General features: G+C 49.2%; 1 protein-coding gene across 1 annotated transcript in view; it reads right to left on the bottom strand.

Moving 5' to 3' along the window:
- The window catches only part of FOXK2 (forkhead box K2), a 41,252-nt gene that overhangs the window by 12,141 nt on the left and 10,728 nt on the right, over positions 1–18,383 (bottom strand). Inside the window, exons 4-8 of the mRNA XM_011999899.1 lie at positions 16,771–16,917; positions 7,379–7,572; positions 6,154–6,329; positions 4,212–4,508; positions 3,145–3,354 (exon numbers count right to left, since the gene is read on the bottom strand). Coding sequence (XP_011855289.1) covers positions 3,145–3,354; positions 4,212–4,508; positions 6,154–6,329; positions 7,379–7,572; positions 16,771–16,917 — 1,024 coding nt within the window. The remainder of the gene's footprint in view (positions 1–3,144; positions 3,355–4,211; positions 4,509–6,153; positions 6,330–7,378; positions 7,573–16,770; positions 16,918–18,383) is intronic.

The following is an 18,383-nucleotide window of genomic DNA, read 5'->3' as shown; positions in this document are numbered from 1 at the left end:
GTGAACCCGGGAGGTGGAGCTCTCAGTGAGCCAAAATTGTGCCACTGCACTCCAGTGTGGGCAACAAAGCAAGACGCAGGCAAAGAAAAAAAAAAAAAAAAAAAAGAAAAAAAAATCACTGACAAGACCTTTTATTTTTTTGAGATGGAGTCTCGCTCTGTCTGCACCCCAGACTGTAGTGCAGTGGTGTTACCTCCACTCACTGCAACCTTCATCTCCCAGGTTCAAGTGATTCTCCTGCCTCAGCCTCCGGAGTACCAGGGATTACAAGTGCCCGCCACCACACCCAGCTATCTTTGTAGTTGGCCAGGCTGGTCTCCAACTCCTGACCTCAGGTGATCCGCCCGCCTCGGCCTCCCAAAGTGCTGGGATTACAGGCATGAGCCACCGCGCCCAGCCAAGATCACTTATCTGGAAGGAGCTTCCGTGCTCCTTCTGTCCTCTCCTTCCTGAGTGGAAACAGGCCCTCGGTGCTGACACTAGGACTGGGCAACCATCAGAACGAATGAGGTGGTTTCCTTTAAAGCTAAATACACTAAGAAAGACATCCTCAGTAACTTTTTAATTTTTGGTTTTATAAGAGTTTGTTATATTTTTGGTTTTTATCAATTCTGTTATTCATAGACAAATTAAACTTTAATATTTATATCTACATTTTACTGCTGCAGAGAAAATATATGACTAATAAATAACATTTAAGCCTAAAGGGCTGGGCGCGGTGGCTCACGCCTGTAATCCCAGCACTTTGGGAGGCTGAGGCGGGCTGATCACGAGGTCAGGAGATCGAGACCATCCTGGCTAACACGGTGAAACCCCGTCTCTACTAAAAATACAAAAAATTAGCCAGGTCCAGTGGCGGGCGCCTGTAGTCCCAGCTACTCGGGAGGCTGAGGCAGAAGAATGGCGTGAACCCAGGAGGCAGAGCTTGCAGTGAGCCGAGATCACGCCACTGCACTCCAGCCTGGTGGACAGAGCGAGACTCCGTCTCAAAACAAAAAAACAAAAAAAAATTTAAGCCTAAAGTACGTGACTCGTACAAAGCCTGTGGGGGAACATGAGATGGAAAGACCAGGCCCTGGACGAGGGAGGATCTGGGCCACTCCTGCCTGTGTGTCCACGTGCAGGTGAGTGGACAACTCACGACGTCTGTATTTGGAGTCCAGTAGTACACTGAAAATAATCCCATAAAAGCTTTATTTTAAAACATCAATATTTTCAATAGTGAAAAATTATTTCGGATAACTTAAAAACACAAAAGGGATACAGTTTTTTTTTTCTGTTGAGACGGAGTCTCGCACGGTCGCCTGGGCTGGAGTGCAGTGGCGCGACCTCGTCTCACTGGAATCTCCACCCTCGGGTTCAAGCGATTCTCCTGCTTCAGCCTCCCAAGAAGCTAGAACTACAGGCACCCGCCACTGTGCCCAGCTAATGTTTTGTCTTTTTTTTAGTAGAGACAGTGTTTTACCATGTTGGCCAGGCTGGTCTCGATCTCCTGACCTCGTGATCCGTCCACCATGACCTCCCAAAGTGCTAGGATTACAGGCGTGAGCCACCGCACCCGGCTAATTTTTGAATTTTTAGTAGAGACGGGGTTTCACCATCTTGGTCAGGCTAGTCTCAAACTCCTGACCTTAAGTGATCCACCCACCTCGGCCTCCCAAAGTGCTGGGATTACAGGCGTGAGCCACCGCACCAGGCCGGGATACAGTTTTTCAAACTGCTTCTAAGAGAGGTGGACCCAGAAGGCCTCTGACCTGCACCGGTGGCTCTAGGCAGACCTGGAATGTTTTAGAAATGCACATTCTTGGGCCCCACATCAGATGTGCCTAGTCGGGAACTCTGGGGAACGCAGCACTCTGGCCTCTTAACAAGCCAAGCCTTCTGGGTGATTCTGACACGTATCAAGTCTGGGCATCACCAGGCCTGCGCCCTGTCTTAAGACTGGGAAGAATGACTGAGACCAGAAAGGCAACTGCCTACCCTCCCAGCGTCCGTCTCCTCCCAGCGTCCGTCTCCTCCCAGCGTCCATCTCCTCCCAGCGTCCATCTCCTCCCAGCTACCTGCAGTGCCACCAGGTTATCACCTTAGAGCATGACAGCCACAGTTACCCAGAGAGAAGAGGAGGAGACACAGGGCTTGGGGACGAAGGCATTCAAACAGGTAACTGATGACTGCAAACTTCGCATTCTATCTACAGGCAGCACATGTGGCTGTTACTTAAAAACAAAAAAACCCTCAGGTAGTTAGTCTTCCCCAGAGAAGGTTCCAGACCTTGTTCTTTCATAAATTTGGGGAGAGGCAGGGTGGTGCTGAGTCAGAGCAGGAGGTACCTGCAGGTTTCCAGGTCTCTGTTTCTAACATTCCGTAAGGATTCGAACTCGTGAGAAAGCCTCTGACCTTTACCCTCTTTCAGAGAAAGTGTGTTGTGGGCACAGAGACAGTTTTAGTTGGTAGCTTTGGATGTGCCTGCTTGAGAGCCTGCAAGCAGCAGGATCAGCCAGCACAGCCGCCGACAGCCCGCGTGTACCCACCCCAGAGCAGCGGGAGCCCACACCTGGGCCAGGCCCCAACGCCAGAGTTGACTCGGCAGCTGGCAGGGACTCCCGCCCTTTCCACACTCCGCAGTGCAGGGCGAAGGCAGATCGCCTGGTGTCGGCGTGGACGTTCCGGTGTCTCTACTTTCAGTTTTCTGTGCACGGGCCTCCGATGGACTTTCAGAGCAAAGCGCACAGAAAAGCAGCCCTTCTCCCACCCTCAGCAACACGCACCGCCGCAGGACGCGCAAGGCCAAGTGAAAAGACAGGTGGCGGTTCCACACAGGAGGTTGGCGGGCCACAGCCTTCCACCATTTCAGGCTGCTTCCAGGCCACACCCAGGAAATCTACAAAAGGCAAGAATATTTTTCTCTCTCAAGGTATTAGAAACCCTCATATCTTTTCAGACAGGTCCTCCAACGGGAATCCCATGACAGCCGACTCCATGACCACTTCCTATAGCATTACTAGATTTCCTGCAGCTTCGAAATGCAAACATTTCCTCAGACAAAAGTTAAAATCGTTACAGTCAGAACCAAAACCCCGAGTGAGAAGGGTCTCTGCTCCCCAGTACCCACACCCGCGGGAGCCACAGACCGGCATGTCTTACCATTGTTCACCTGGCCGTGGACCGCAGTGGGGACTGATGCCACATGAGTGCCGTTCTGTGTGACAGTTTTTATTGGTAGCTGGTGTTGACCTAGAGGTGCCTGTTGTACTATGGTCACCGTCTGGACCGGGGTGGTCTGTGCCGTCTGAATGATCCGGCTAGCAGTGCCGAGCGTGGCGTGGCCAATGGCGGGGACAGGTTCTACTTTCACTGAAATTAAAAGGAAAGAAACGACACTAATATTACTGGAAAGCAAATAAAAATCTTGCCAGTTTAAAACATAATAGTCAGATGGCTACCACACCTGCTAGAAAATGTCTCTAAAACAAATGGCAAATTAGAAAAGGATGAGCAGGCCGGGCGCGGTGGCTCAAGCCTGTAATCCCAGCACTTTGGGAGGCCGAGATGGGCAGATCACGAGGTCAGGAGACCGAGACCATCCTGGCTAACACGGTGAAACCCCGTCTCTACTAAAAAACACACAAAAAAATAGCCGGGCGAGGTGGCGGGCGCCTGTCGTCCTAGCTACCTGGGAGGCTAAGGCAGGAGAATGGCGTAAACCTGGGAGGCGGAGCTTGCAGTGAGCCGAGATCACGCCACTGCACTCCAGCCTGGGCGACAGAGCGAGACTTGTCTCAAAAAAAAAAAAAAAAGAAAAGAAAGGAAAAGAAAAGGATGAGCAAATCTTTGTTTTTTGTTTTGAGATGGGAGTTTCACTCTCGTTACCCAGGCTGGATGGAGTCCAACGGCGCAATCTCAGCTCACTGCAACCTCCACCTCCTGGGTTCAAGTGATTCTCCTGCCTCAGCCTCCCGAGTAGCTTGGATTACAGGCATGCACCACCACACCCAGCTAATTTTGTATTTTTAGTAGAGACGGGGTTTCTCCATGTTGGTCAGGCTGGTCTTGAACTCCCGACCTCAGGCGATCCGCCTGCCTCAGTCTCCCAAAGTGCTGGGATTACAGGCGTTGAGCCACCGCACCCAGCCAAGGATGAGCAAACCTTACGGACGTCCAAGAGTGTGAGGCTGATGGGGCGGCCTCTCCTCCTTTCCCCCAGTGCCCACCTTTGACTTCCCTGTGATCTCCGTTCTCCTGGGGCTCTGCCTTAGGAGGGGCCAGCACGGCTGCCGGGGTGACCACAGCTTGTCCAGAGACAGTGTACGTGTTCGCTGGGGCCAGTCCGGCCACACTGGTGACCGATACCGCTGGGATCTGGTGGACGACGTGAACCGTCTGCACGACGGGTGGCTGGGAGGTCGAGGTGGTCACTGGGGTGGCCACAGTGTAGGTAACAGGCTTGATGGCCTGTGGTAGCTGCCGCTGGACGGTGATTAAGACCGGCTGACTGGACAGAGGTGACCCTGGTGAAAGACACAACAGGACCGACACTTACAGATACTTCTACAAACAAAGGTTCCCACACTCAGCACCGACAGCAACATACAAACTTTAAAATACAGGATGTGGCCCTATTTCACCTCACAATAGTAAAGTTACTAAGAATGAGGGAGATGTAGTATTTTAATAGGGGTATTTAATTCCTATCTCTAACTGCTAAAAATGCAATTTTAGTTCTATTTAGATATCTGGTAATACCTCTTCCCACAGTTCTTTCCTTATGAAAAAGAAAATGTCAATACTCAATATAAGAGGAAACTGGGCTGGGCACGGTGGCTCATGCCTGTAATCCCAGCACTTTGGGAGGCTGAGGTGGGAGGAGTTTGAGACCCGCCTGGGCACAGGGAGACGCTGTCTCTACAACAAATATTAACTGGGCATGTTAGTGTGTGTCTGCAGCGCCAGTTATTTGGGAGGCTGAGGAGGGAGGGTTGCTTGAGCCTGGAAGGTGGAGACTGCAGTGAGCCAAGAATACGCCGCTGTACTCCAGCATGAGTGACAGAGCAAGACCTTGTCTCAAGACAAACAAACAAAATTAAAAAGAAGAAGAAGAAATTGCCCCTGTAGGCCAGAAAGACGAGGGCCACACTCACCTAGGATCAACATCTTCCTCCTGTGAGGGGAAGCAGAAAGTTCAAAAACAGAGTGGGGCTGTCACAGAGCCTCTGGCACCCAGCCTCTGCCCTTTGTGGTTTGGGGGCTTAGAGCAGAGAGAGAGAGACATGGCTGTCAGGGGCCACTGCCAGTGGGCAGGGGAAGGCTGTTCTCTGGCCCAGGAGGGCCAGTAATCCCAACTGATCCAATTCACATTTCTGTCAACTGTAACAGACTCAGTTTGGACACATTTCCACACTATGTTTGTTTAATTCCCCAGGGCACACAATTTTACTCCACATTATGACTTTCTAAGTAAACTGCAAACTGTTTTACCTGTTCCTTAAAATGGACACGTTAGGCTGGGTGCAGTGGCTCACGCCTGTACACCCAGCACTTTGGGAGGCCAAGGTGGGCGGATCACGAGGTCACCAGGTCAAGAGATCGAGACCATCATGGCCAACATGGTGAAACCCTGTCTCTACTGAAAATACGAAAATTAGCTGGGCGCGGTGGTGCATGCCTGTAGTCCCAGCTACTTGTGAGGCTGAGGCAAGAGAATTCCTTGAACCTGGGAGGCAGAGGCTGCAATGAGCCAAGATCGTGCCACTGCACTCCAGCCTGGCCACAAAGTGAGACTCCTCCGTCTCAAAAAAAAAAAAAAAAACTGACATGTTTTTGCTTCCAGTGTCTAGTTTGTCTACTTTATGTTTTTTTTTGGGGGGGGGGGGACGGGGGGTGTTTCATGGATTTTTGAATGACAAACTAAGAAACAGGTTAATTCTAAGTTCTTTCAGGCATCTACTCAGTATCGTTTAAAGAACGCTCATTCATTTTTAAAAAACACTTCCAGTGCTACCAGTTTTCCAGGGCCTATGAAATCACACTCAGGTACTAGTATAAGGTACAGAGGGACAGGGAGGCCTCCAGTCCAGCTATTTCTTCTCTGTGGAGTCCAGGCATCCGCGTCTGGCTCACACTGTCTGGCCTTCGCTTCCTCTCCCACTGTCTCACCTGGTGCGCTCTGGGCAAAGCGGGCTTCCTGGATGACAGCGAGTTTGGGCTGTGCGGCGCCAGGCTCAGGCTCCAGGGGGGCCGGCGAACCTTCCCTCGACAGGCTCTCAGGGGTCTGGGCGCCACTAGAGTGAGCAGACAGCACTCCAGCGTGATTGGGAGAGGCTGGGGCACTCCTGTGTCACCGAGAAGAACACATTGCATGTTTACACACTCAGAAAGCACTTTGCAAAGGGGGTGTCATCTGTCTCCTGACAACCAACTACTGTTGTGTAAGTTCTACTTCTCTGTACGCCTGTGAACTGAGCAGGACAGTCGGGGAGACAGCCTCAGCCTGTGTGTGACAGGGCCATCACAGGCCCCTTGCCCACATACGCAGCACGGCTACGGGGCAGGGCTGGCTGCCCTCTTTAAACAGCTCCTGTGCACAGACATAGGAGCCAGCAGTGGGCAAGTCAGTGGGCACTTAAGACTGACATTATGCTCATTTATTTTTCTGGTTAAAAACAGTATTCATGAAGCTAAAATTAAGCATTTAAACTCAGGCAAATTAACACTGTAAGTCAACACGAGTTTAAGCAGCTGAAAAGTAGTGCGTCTGTTTTTGTTTTGAGACAAAGTTTCACTCTTTTGCCCAGGCTAGACTGAAGTGGCGCGACCTCGGCTCACTGCAATCTCCGCCTCCCGGGTTCAAGCAATTCTCCTGCCTCAGCCTCCCGAGTAGCTGGGATTACAGGCGCCCGCCATCACGCCCGGCTATTGTTTTTGTGGTTTTAGTAGAGACGGGGTTTGACCATATTGGCCGGACTGATCTCCAACTCCTGACCTCAGGTGATCCACCCGCCTCGGCTTCCCAAAGTGCTGGGATTACAGGCGTGCGCCACCGCGCCCGGCCTAAAAAGTAGTTTTAAAGAACTTTTCCTGTGCCAAAGGAAAGGAAAAATGTCACCATGGCACTGGCGTGAACAATATGCCACGAGCCCCACAAAGCAGCAGTCACTGAGGGGAGTGCAGTTTAAACTTCGCAAACGGTCTCAAATGTTTCAACCACTAGAACCACAAAATGCCCGGGCAGCCACTCAACACTTCTGCTCAAATCCCCATCCCAACATTTAATCATAATGCATTTGGTAGTTCCTTCATTTTCAAAAGGAAATTTTCCCAATACATTGAAGGTGAGTTTAGTGAGCACGAAGTGAGGCCTTTTGTTCCTCTTTCTCCTTACCTAGAAGAGAGCGGTCCCAGAGGGGTTCTAAAGCAGGGCACGCCCCTGGGCCGTCGTTTCCTAAAAGCCTGTTCTATTAATTTGCTCTCCGAGGCTGGGTCTATCCTCCAGAACGAGCCTTTGCCTGGTTCTTCCTGGGAACGTGGCACTTTGATGAAATAACGGTTCAGAGAGAGATTGTGGCGAATGGAATTCTATGAAACATAAAAAAATACATAGAATTCGTATATTTCTTTGCCGAGAAATGAAAACATGTCCTAGTTTTAGTGCCCCCCAAAGCAGAAACCTCGACGTGGGGCGCTGGCAGCCTGCAGAGTGAACTGCTTCTCTTTGGCGTCACACAGGTAATGTACTGACAGCTCACAAGGTCTGAGGGAGGCCCGTCCTGCACGGGAGTGAAAACCCAGACGTCACGCTTACAAACGACAACAGAGAGTGACGTTTACGGGCTGTGCTGTGTGGAAGGAGCAGCCCTCCCCGCTTGGTAAGCAACTCTCAAGGGAAGTAGCAGCCTGCGGTTTGAGTCCTTCACCCCAAGGCTGCTGCGGGCTTCCAAAGAGGAAAGGACACTGCATTCTGTGGTAGAACAGGCCCGGGAGGCAGCGGGGGGAGCTGGGGAACAGGAGGGATGGGCAATCCACACAGCGCTTGCGCACAGAGGCCCTTTCTGACTCCATCTCCTTTTAAGGTGGGAAACCCAGGACTGCGACTGTCAGCACAGAGCATTCCAGGTGGAGTCAACGACTTACAGCTGCCAACCTCTCCCTGCTTGGAGACACACAGAGCTGATGTGAGCCATTCTGTTAAAATACTTTTTCACACAGAATTAGCTTACAGAATCTGTCATGCCATTAAAATTAAATTAATCCAGTATAAAGTATTTGGCGAACCAGCAAAAAAGAAAAATGAGCAAGAGGCTGAAAATCAGGACGGACACCATCTTCCAGTAAGAGAGGACTTGGCAAAGTGCCTCTGTTTTTTATTTGATCCTTGAAATAATTTCATAAGATACACAGGAAAAATTTCCCTCCCAGCTTCTCGTCAGTGCATCATTCTTTCTATTAGAAAAAGCCAGACGGGCGCGGTGGCTCACTTGAGGTCAGGAGTTGGAGACCAGCCTGGCCAACATGGTGAAACCCCGTCTCTACTAAACACACAGAAATCGGCCGAGCACAGTGGCTCGCACCTGTCATCCCAGCTCCTCAGGATGCTGAAGCTGAAGAATCGCTTGAACCTGGGAGGAAGAGGTGGCAGCGAGCCCAGATCATGCCACTGCACTTCATCCTGGGCAAGACAAGCAAGACTCCACCTCAAAAAAAAGCCCAGTGAAGGGTTTACAGACAACCTGAAGAAAGCCCCCGCTGTGACCTGATTCAGGCACCAACACAGCCAAAGCCGGACAAAAGTCATGGGTTCACAGAAACATTCCATTAATTTACATTAATGTGTAGATTTAAAATTAAGCTATTAAAGTGTTAAAACGGTGATCACTCAAAACACAATCTGAACCTACCCAAAAAGTCATTTCTAAATTTCCCAATTAATCTTATTAGAATCACAAGCCTCGGAAATCGTCAAAGGTGACTAAGAAATCCAACATATAAAATAACACTTTACAACCAATCTCAGTGGCTGTTCAAGTGCCATGCTAACGCCTCTGGGCCCTGTGGACGGATGGGAGCTACTTGGTGGGCAACATGAAGAGGGGGCGAGGCTGTGTGTGGGATTTTGGGAAACTGTTTACAGGTGCAGGCGTCACATGAGATTTCCAATATTCTAATAACCACAGATACTTGCTATGATGTTTTATTTCGCTTTAGCTGACACCCAGTCTTTCTATCAATTCCTCCAGAAAATCAAACATGACTGTTACTGGACAGAGAAGGCAAAGCTTTGCCAACTGCTCTCAGAATTTTAAGTGTGAAGAAGAAGGTAGATTCTGAGACTGTGACCAATTTTAAGTGTGAAGTAGAAGGTGGATTCTAAGACTGTGACTGAAGAAAAGCAAACCCAGACGATGGTAATATAAAACCCTCAAGCAGTGCAAACGGCAATCCCAGCCACTGCCTGAGAAGGTCGACAGTTGCCCTCTCGGCTGTTCTGCCAGGACCAGTCCTCCTAAGCAGGAACTCAGAAAGAACTGCCCCACACGGCGTCCGACGCTGGAGAGCAGAAAGCAGTCAACCATCCCTGGAGTGAAGACTGTGGCTGTACTGACTGACACAGAGTCATTTAATTTGCATGCTGCTAGGAGGAAAGAAGGTCAGTACAGTGGGAATCTGGAAGCAGAAAAGGTGACTTCGGGGCCAGACTCTAGCCTTGTGAGCAGAAGAACGCGACACGGGCCAGAAGCCCTGCTCCTGCATCACCACCACCATCACTTACGAGACGCAAAGTCGGTCTGTGGAATCGGGGAGCTGCTACTTTCTGTCCTGAAAACACACAAGAACACAGTCTGCATCATCAGAATAGATTCTAACCTATTTTATTCTCCAATCCATCTCCCTAACAACAACTTCAAGGGCAAATAAGGAAAGATTACTTGCAATTTGCCAGCCAACAAGACTCTAGAAAATATGGGGAAGTAATGAGACATTTAATGTAGACACAAAGAGAATAAATTAACTATGTTTCTAAGGTAATTTAAGGCCGTTGTAATTTGATCAAACCCAGGATGGATGTACCTTCATTCTGTTGCTACACGTACTAAAACCACATTGACTGGACTCTAATGATTCAGAAATTATAAAGCTTTCAGAGAAAACGTGGGCTGTTATTCTTTAACGCTAAACATGAAGAAAAGGATGTGCAATTCTGAGCAAATTATCTTTCTCCCAAAGGCTTTCCAAATTGAGCATCTACTGACAATCAGCCCTCCGTGAGCACCAGCTCCCTCCCTTCCGGGGCTCTCCTCTGTGCCTTCCTGGTCAGCCTTCCTAAGCAGACCTCAAGTTTCTCAAGGACTGTTCGTCTATCTAACACCCCCCAGCCCTGAGTGCCCTCCAGTGTGCATTCTGCACAGTAAGGACGTGTGCAGAAACTGAGGAGAAGGAACAGGCCACGTTCCTTTCAGAGGAGGGGTCTAATGTCCAGGAATGCCTCCAAAAGAGCAGGGGTGAGGGTGAGTCCAGAGCACAGTCCTTCCTTTAAAAGAGATCAAGGGATGGGCACAGTGGCACATACCTATAATCCCAGCACTTTGAGAGGCCGAGGTGGGTGGATCCCCTGAGGTCAGGAGTTCAAGCCCAGCCTGGCCAACATGGCAAAATCCCACCTCTAGTAAAAAACACAAAAATTAGCTGGGCGTGGTGGCGCACACCTGTAGTCCCAGCTACTCAGGAGGCTGAGGATGGAGAATCACTTGAACCCAGGAGGCAAAGGTTGCAGTGAGCTGAGATTACGCCACTGCACTCCAGCCTGGGCGACAGAGTAAGACTCTGTCCCAAAAAAAATAAAAATAAAATAAAATAAAAATAAAAGGAACCAGCTCTAGTCCCTTTGGAGGCTGAGAGCCCCGTCTTTTCAAACTTTTCACAGTCACAACAATTATCTCAATTCCGGGTTAGGTAAAATTATAAAACCATAAAAAATCATTTTGGAGTCACCGAGGCCCGGATCCGTGGTGTTGGCGGTGTGCAGAGACCGGGCCAGCACGTGGGCACAGCCGGGTACCCAGGGCTGGGCCTGGCGCACAGGTGCTGACCTGACTGGGCAGTGAGCAGGCTGCAGCCTTGGTTGCGAGGCCTTAACCAGGTCGCCTGCCACGCCCTGCATGCGGGTTGCGCCGCAGGCAGGGCAGGAGTCTATAGGGGCAGCAGTGATGGACGCCTTAGAAGAAGAGAGCTTTGTGCTGTCTTTCTCTTCCGCCTCTGATGAATCTGATATTGTGGTGGGATATTTAGATGACATTATCATGGATGACGAGTTTCAGTTATTACAGAGTAATTTCACCAACAGGTATGACCTGGAGTTTGAAGACATGGAAGAGAATAAACTCACCTACACATCTATTTTTAATGAATACATTTCTTTTTCTTTTTTTTGAGACGGAGTTTCACTTTTGTTGCCTAGGCTGGAGTGCAATGACACGATCTCAGCTCACTGCAACCTCCGCCATGCGGGTTCAAGCGATTCTCCTGCTTCAGCCTCCCGAGTAGCTGGGATTACAGGTGTCCACCACCACACCCAGCTAATACTGTATTTTTAGTAGAGACATGGTTTCTCCACATTGGTCATCTGGTCTCGAACCTCCAACCACAGGTGATCCACCGGCCACAGCCTCCCGAAGTGCTGGGATTACAGGCATGAACCACCGTGCCTGGCCTGAATACATTTTTTGGGTAGAAAACTGTATTGAAGAACAGCTGCTGCAGCGGATTCCTGGACTCAACACAGCAGCTTTCACCATCACATCACAGCACCATAAAAATGAAGCAGCGGGTGACGCACTGGACATGCTGCTGCCTTCACAGATTCTTTGGACTACAGAGCAGAAAAAGAAGACCGAGGACCGAGGACCAGACTGAAGCAGTCGCTTGGTGGTGACTTCGCTGTGTCAATCATCTGTGCCAGCTTCCCAGAACAATGTGCGGCACTGGGTCCTCCCGCCAGCCAAAGAACTGGGAACATTCTGGATGTCACCGGCCCAAGAGGTTCAGCTCATGATGACAGAATACATCTTGGAAAAAGACTGACTCTATTTTGTAACTCTTCATTTATGTTAAGTATTGACAGGTCAAAACCAAAATGACCTAACCCTTCTAGACCTATTTCTCCCGAAACACCTTCTTGTATCCATTAACCGTAGTACTCCTCCCCCCGCAAGTAGACACTTCGCTCAGGAGCTTCTGAGTCAGACGCCTCTGGAGCGAGCCCATGTCAAGCACTCCATCTGGGGGGCCCTTCCCCAGCACACACGCTGGTGTGTACGTGCGGACGAACCCACGGCCACCACCTGAGCACACTGCTGGTGTGTACGTGTGGACGAATCCGCCTCCACCCTCTGTCCCAGCAGGCTCTGCGTGCATCTTTACACATTTGCATCTCTTTCTCACATGGATCAGTTTCAGTACTTCACCCTCAATGGGGTTCCTGATGTCTATCTAGGGTGTTACTCAAGCCCAGCTTGAGATTTTGGAATCTCCTGTGATCACAGCTTGTCTCGGCTGCAGGAATCAACAGAAAGAGACGTCCTCTACATAAAAGCTCCACGTGAAAAGCCACCCCTAGTCTTAATATTTGCAGTCCTTGTGTCACTTCATTCTGGTCCAGATGTAGTCCCACTGTTTCTAGAAGTCTCTTTGAAGCATTATTTTATTTATTTATTTTTTTTGAGACGGAGTCTCGCTTTGTCGCCCAGGCTGGAGTGCAGTGGCGTGATCTCGGCTCACTGCAAGCTCCGCCTCCTGGGTTCACGCCATTCTCCTGCCTCAGCCTCCAGAGTAGCCGGGACTACAGGCGCCTGCCACCACACCTGGCTAATTTTTTGTATTTTTAGTAGAGACGGGGTTTCACTGTATTAGCCAGGATGGTCTTGATCTCCTGACCTCGTGATCCGCCCACCTCAGCCTCCCAAAGTGCTGGGATTACAGGGTGAGCCACTGCGCCCTGCCAAAGCATTATTTTAAAAATATGTGTATTTATAAATGAATACTCAGGCTAACCTAGTGGATGTGATCTTGAGACTTCCATGATTATCCACTTAAAGATCAAAGTATTATATGCCGTGTGCGTTTTAGGTGTTAGTGCTGTGAAGGCAAAAATGCTTTCTACATTGCCATTCGTTCCTACTTGACTGGGCGCCTATGCATGTATGTGTGCACTAGAAATAGAGTAAAACATATTCTTACAGCATGTTACTGTGTTTGCGTGTTTGCTGAAGATCTTTTCTGTATAAACCAGTTTGTTAGGCTCTCTGGGTTAGGGACTCTGCAGTTTCTTCCTTTCCTACCGAGATGCTTGTTCCACTGGTCCAGCCCAGCCGGAGGAGCAGCCCAGTGGGAGCAGCAGCCCAGCGGGAGGAGCAGGCAGGGCACAGCTTTCCTGGCTGTTTGCTGCTCTGCTTTAGTACAATGTGTGGTAGATTACTTATCAGAAAACACGTACATCATCTCTAGAAACAAGAAAAAACATAGTTCAATGCCCAGTGTGTCCCTTTGATTTTTTTAAATAGTAAAAATAAGACTCTGTATTGACTTTTCACTTGGCCATCCTGGTTTTAAAGGACAAGCTATAAGCTCCGTGTGTTTCTGTACTGATGTGTCACTTATTAAATACTTTTCTACCATGAAAAAAACAAACCATAGCAGGTAAATGCAAACAAAGGAAAGACATACGGCATCTTTTCAAACAGGATTCCTCCGACCGTCTTATCTCACCCCCGCACGTCCTCCGACCGTCTAATCTCACCCCCGCACGTCCTCCGACCGTCTCATCTCACCCCCGCATGTCCTCCGACCGTCTCATTGCACCCTCAGATGTCCTCAGACCGTCTCATTTCACCCTCGGATATCCTCTGAGGATTGACCAAAAAGCCACACCATTGGTAGACAATGCAAAACACCTCGCTTTTGTTTTAAGCCAAGAGGGACAAGGTCAGAATAAGGTCTGACGCACTGGGAAGGGCAGCTCAGAGAATCTCATGGCAGAGGAACAGCCCGTGAGGGTCAGTATTCCAACAGCCAAGGGTACAGCTGAGGACAGAAAGAAATTAAGAGTACACTGGCCGGGCGTGGTGGCTCATGCCTGTAATCCCAACACTTTGGGAGACCGAGGCAGGCAGATTACCTGAGGTCAGGAGTTCAAGACCAGCCTGACCAACATGGAGAAACCCTGTCTCTACTAAAAACACAAAAGTAGCTTGGTGTGGTGGCTCATGCCTGTAATCCCATCTACTCATGAGGCTGAGGCAGGAGAATCGCTTGAACCTGGGAGGTGGAGGTTGCAGTGAGCCGAGATCGCACCACTGCACTCCAGCCAGGGCAACAAGAGCAAAACTCTGTCTCAGAAAAAAAAGAGAGAGATAGTAGGTGTCCATGAAGTAAGGGGAATCTGGAGAAACTCATCCCTCTCCTGCTAAATTAGCTGGAGCCGCGAGGTGTGAAATGACACAGGAGCGGCCTTACTGGGGCAAGAGATGCAGCTGTAGACTTACAGACCTTGATCTAGACAGGAAAGAAAATGTTTCAACAGAAACAAGTTTAATAGCAGTTCAGCAGAGAGGGGTGCCTGATGTGTGCTAGTCTGTCATTCCCTGCCTACGTGGGCTGTGCAGGCACCTGCAACAGACGACAGAAAGCAGTGCATGCATGAGGGGTCGGTCCCATGGGGTCCTCGCCACTTCGCGAATGTGGTCCAGAAGAGCCTTGCTCCAAGGGCTCTGCTCCCCAAAAGGCATGTCCTGACTTCCTGACTAGGGCACCCCCAAAAGTGAGGCCGGGCCTTTATCCATCCACCCTCTTTAGCAAGAAAGCCTTGTCCTATTCATAGGTAGTTCTCAAATAAACAGATGTTAGAAAAAAACACACGGAAATACCACTTAAGAGAAACAGATTAAAGTCTAATAAAGCTTCTTAGAAACACATACTCACAAAGCCCCAGGTAACTGGTACTTCAAACCATCAGAATAAGCTGCACTTAAACTCTGAGGGATCCTCACACACTCCCCCAGAGCCAGCTGGACTCCATGTGGAGTTTCTCTCCTTGACGAAGCCATAAAGCCATGGCCACTGGAACATGGGTAGAAGTTATCGTCTGGTTTTGTGTGTGTTAGTATGTATACGTGTGTGTGTGTACACATATAGATAGTCTGAAGCACAGCCTCACTTTTATAAAAAGATTAAAATAGAGTAAATACGGCCAGAATTTAGCATGCAATGTGTTAAGAGACCCTGACATGGCTGGATATGAACAACTCTCCAAATCCGGCATTTTCCTAATGGTCAATTAAGAGATGCCCCCTTGCTGTAAACAGGAAAGTGGGCAGGGCCGGGCACAGACACTCCAGGCATGGGGTGCACCAAGTGGGTCAGAGGGGAGGCTGGGTCTCATTCTGTACCTTCCATAATTAAAGACCCCCAAGCCCCTCCACAAGGGAAATATGGAAGATGTGGCTGGGTAGGCTTTCTTTTCTTTTTACGATAGAGCCGCTGCTTCCTGGGCTCAGGTGATTCTCCCACCTGGGCCTCCGGAGTAGCTGGGACTACAGGTGTGACCCAACACACTCAGCTAATTTTTATTTTTTTTTTGTAGAGACAGAGTCTCGCCATGTTGCCCAGGCTGCGCTCGAAATCCTAGAGTCACGTGATCTACCTGCCTCAGCTCCCAAAGTGCTGGGATCACAGGCATGAGTTACTATGCCCGGCTGGTGGGCTATTTTTCAATATAACATGTTTATACATCTGCGGTTAAAAGAGAAAAGGTTTTTCCCTTCAATAAACAGAAAACAGGTGCCCCTGCACCACCCTCATCACTAAGCCATGCAGTTTAGACGTTTTTTTAAGGATCATTTAATCATTACATGAAAGCCTCAAAGAAAATTCTATAGATATTCCTGGTTACTTAACGAATTAAAAAACTATAAGCATGCATACATTTCTTCTCTTGCTATGTTTTTAATATGCTATATTTCAAACCTACCCACTGCCAAATTATCTCAAATAGCAAGATTCTCGTATACATCCAGTAAACAGCCAACACAACACAGATAACACAGAAAGAGAAAAAACCTACATAGTCTAAAGGGTTAAAATTATTGGTGTGTGAGCTGACCAAAGGGAACATTTTGCAGATTTCAAAATGTTTTTTGGAGGCAGCCCTGGGGTTCCACGAGCAGGTGGGCTCCCCGGCTGAGACAGGGCACACCACGTTCATCTGTTTTATATTCCGACCAACTGGTTAAGATGTCTTCTACGTGTTCCTTGGTAAAACATGGTTTGAAAACTGTTTCTGCAAACTTCAAAACTTCTGTCCATTAGCAGGACTAGATGAGGAAGACAGGAGAATGCCAAAGGGAAGGATAGGCTGGGTTTCAAATTTTTCCTACATTTCAAATATGAACTGCACTGGTCAAAGGGAAATATCTCAGACAATCCACACTTCACAAATCCTGTGCGGACGCATGAATTTCCACAACAGTAAAGCACGCAGGCCTAGATGCTCTTCCAGAACCATGTTTCCTTCTGCTCCACGCGAGGAAGGTGAGGCAGAGCATGGCAGCACCGGCCCCAACTCCTCTTCCTCTCAGCACAGGAGGCTCCAACCACGGCCCCCGCACCGCCGCCCCCCCAACCTTCTACCTTCCTAACTTGTGCCTGTGTTAAGTACAGCAGCCACTCAACTTTCTTCTCAGTATCAATCGGCCTCTATTTAACAACAAACTGAAAGGCATTTACCTGCCAGCCCTTGTCCGCAGTCCTATAGTAGGGATAATTTTTAGTGATGTGCGTATAAATTCCGTTCAGGGTGAGCTGTTTGTCCGGAGCCATTGTAATTGCTTGTACTATTAGTTGTGCATAGGAGTAAGGTGGCTTTGAATCATCCTGTATTTAAAAAAACAAACAAAAAAGAATATTGAAGTTAACACATTTTGTATTAAATTTACTAGATTTAAAGATTCTCAGTGCTTTTAAGTGTTCCTCTGATACCTCATCTTTCTTTTTTTTGAGATGGAGTCTCGCTCTGTCGCTCAGGCTGGAGTGCAGCCGCGCAATCTCGGCTCACTGCAACCTCCACCTACCGGGTTCAAGCGATTCTCCTGCCTCAGCCTCCTGAGTAGCTGGGACTACAGGCGCCCGCCACCACGCCCGGCTAATTTTTGTGGTTTTAGTAGAGAAGGAGTTTCACCATGTTGGCCAGACTGGTCCCAAACTCCTGACCGCAGGTGATCCGTCTGCCTTGGCCTCCCAAAGTGACGGGATTACAGGCGTGAGCCACCGCACCCAGCCTGATACTTCATTGTTCTTACTATAAAAGTAACATAATTTGAAAACATGGAGGAAGCAAATGGAAAACTATAGACTATAAAGAATATTAAAAATTACATAAGTAAAAACACAAATGTCAAAAATGAAGAAATAAAGGCTGTTTGACCGCAGTGGAGTCCAAGGCAAAGCACCTCAACCAAGACCAGATCCTGTTGGCCACCACAGGGGTCCAGGCGAGGGGTGGGGAAGGTTGGCTGAGGGCTCAGAGCCGCCCTTGGACTCACCAAATACCCATCCACAAGGAGCCCCCGCCGCCCACGAGGAGCAGCCCCCTGGCCCACAAAGAGCCCCATGGAGACTCCGCCTTGGGGTCGGAGACATCCTGGCTGCTGTGTGCCCTGCTGACAGGCTGGCATTCCTGGTCCTGGCCCTTTCAAGGCCATTGGTGGTTCCTCGTCATAGCGACAACCTGAAACCCACAGGTATCGGCACAAGCCCACTGGGAAAGGGAACCACCCCTGGTTGTAAACTTCTAGACAACACACTTGTCAACATGGATGAAAAGCAACAGATGATGTTGGATGAAAAAAGGCATTTGCAAAACAATACATTCACGATGACACTATTTACATGAAGTTGCACAATTACAGATACTGTTCGAGGATAACACAAATGGAATGGGAAACAGGCAGGCCGACAGACAGGAGGCAAGGACATCGGACGCGCCCACATGGGATTCCACAGCACAGGTTGCGTTCAGCGCTAACAGCTCAGCGTGGACAAAGGGACATTTGTCTTTTCTTTCTTTCTTTCTTTTTTGGGGACAGGGTCTCACTCTGTTGCCCAGGCCGGAGTGCAGTGGTGTGATCTTGGTTCACTGAAGCCTGAACTCCCAGGGCTCAGGTGATCCTTCCACCTCAGCCTCCTCAGTAGCTGGGACCCCAAGCGCATGCCACTAGGCCCGGCTAATTTTCGTAGAGACAGGGTCTTGCTTTTTTGTCCAGTCTGATCTCAAACTCCTGAGCTCAAGTGATCCACCCACGTTGGCCTCCCAAAGTCAACTTTTTTTTTTTTTTTTTTTT

The sequence above is a fragment of the Mandrillus leucophaeus genome, unplaced genomic scaffold, assembly GCF_000951045.1.
Source record: "Mandrillus leucophaeus isolate KB7577 unplaced genomic scaffold, Mleu.le_1.0 Scaffold1, whole genome shotgun sequence".
NCBI lineage: Eukaryota > Metazoa > Chordata > Mammalia > Primates > Cercopithecidae > Mandrillus > Mandrillus leucophaeus.
Note: the sequence above shows the minus strand (reverse complement) of the source record. Positions and strands in the feature narration are given on the sequence as shown.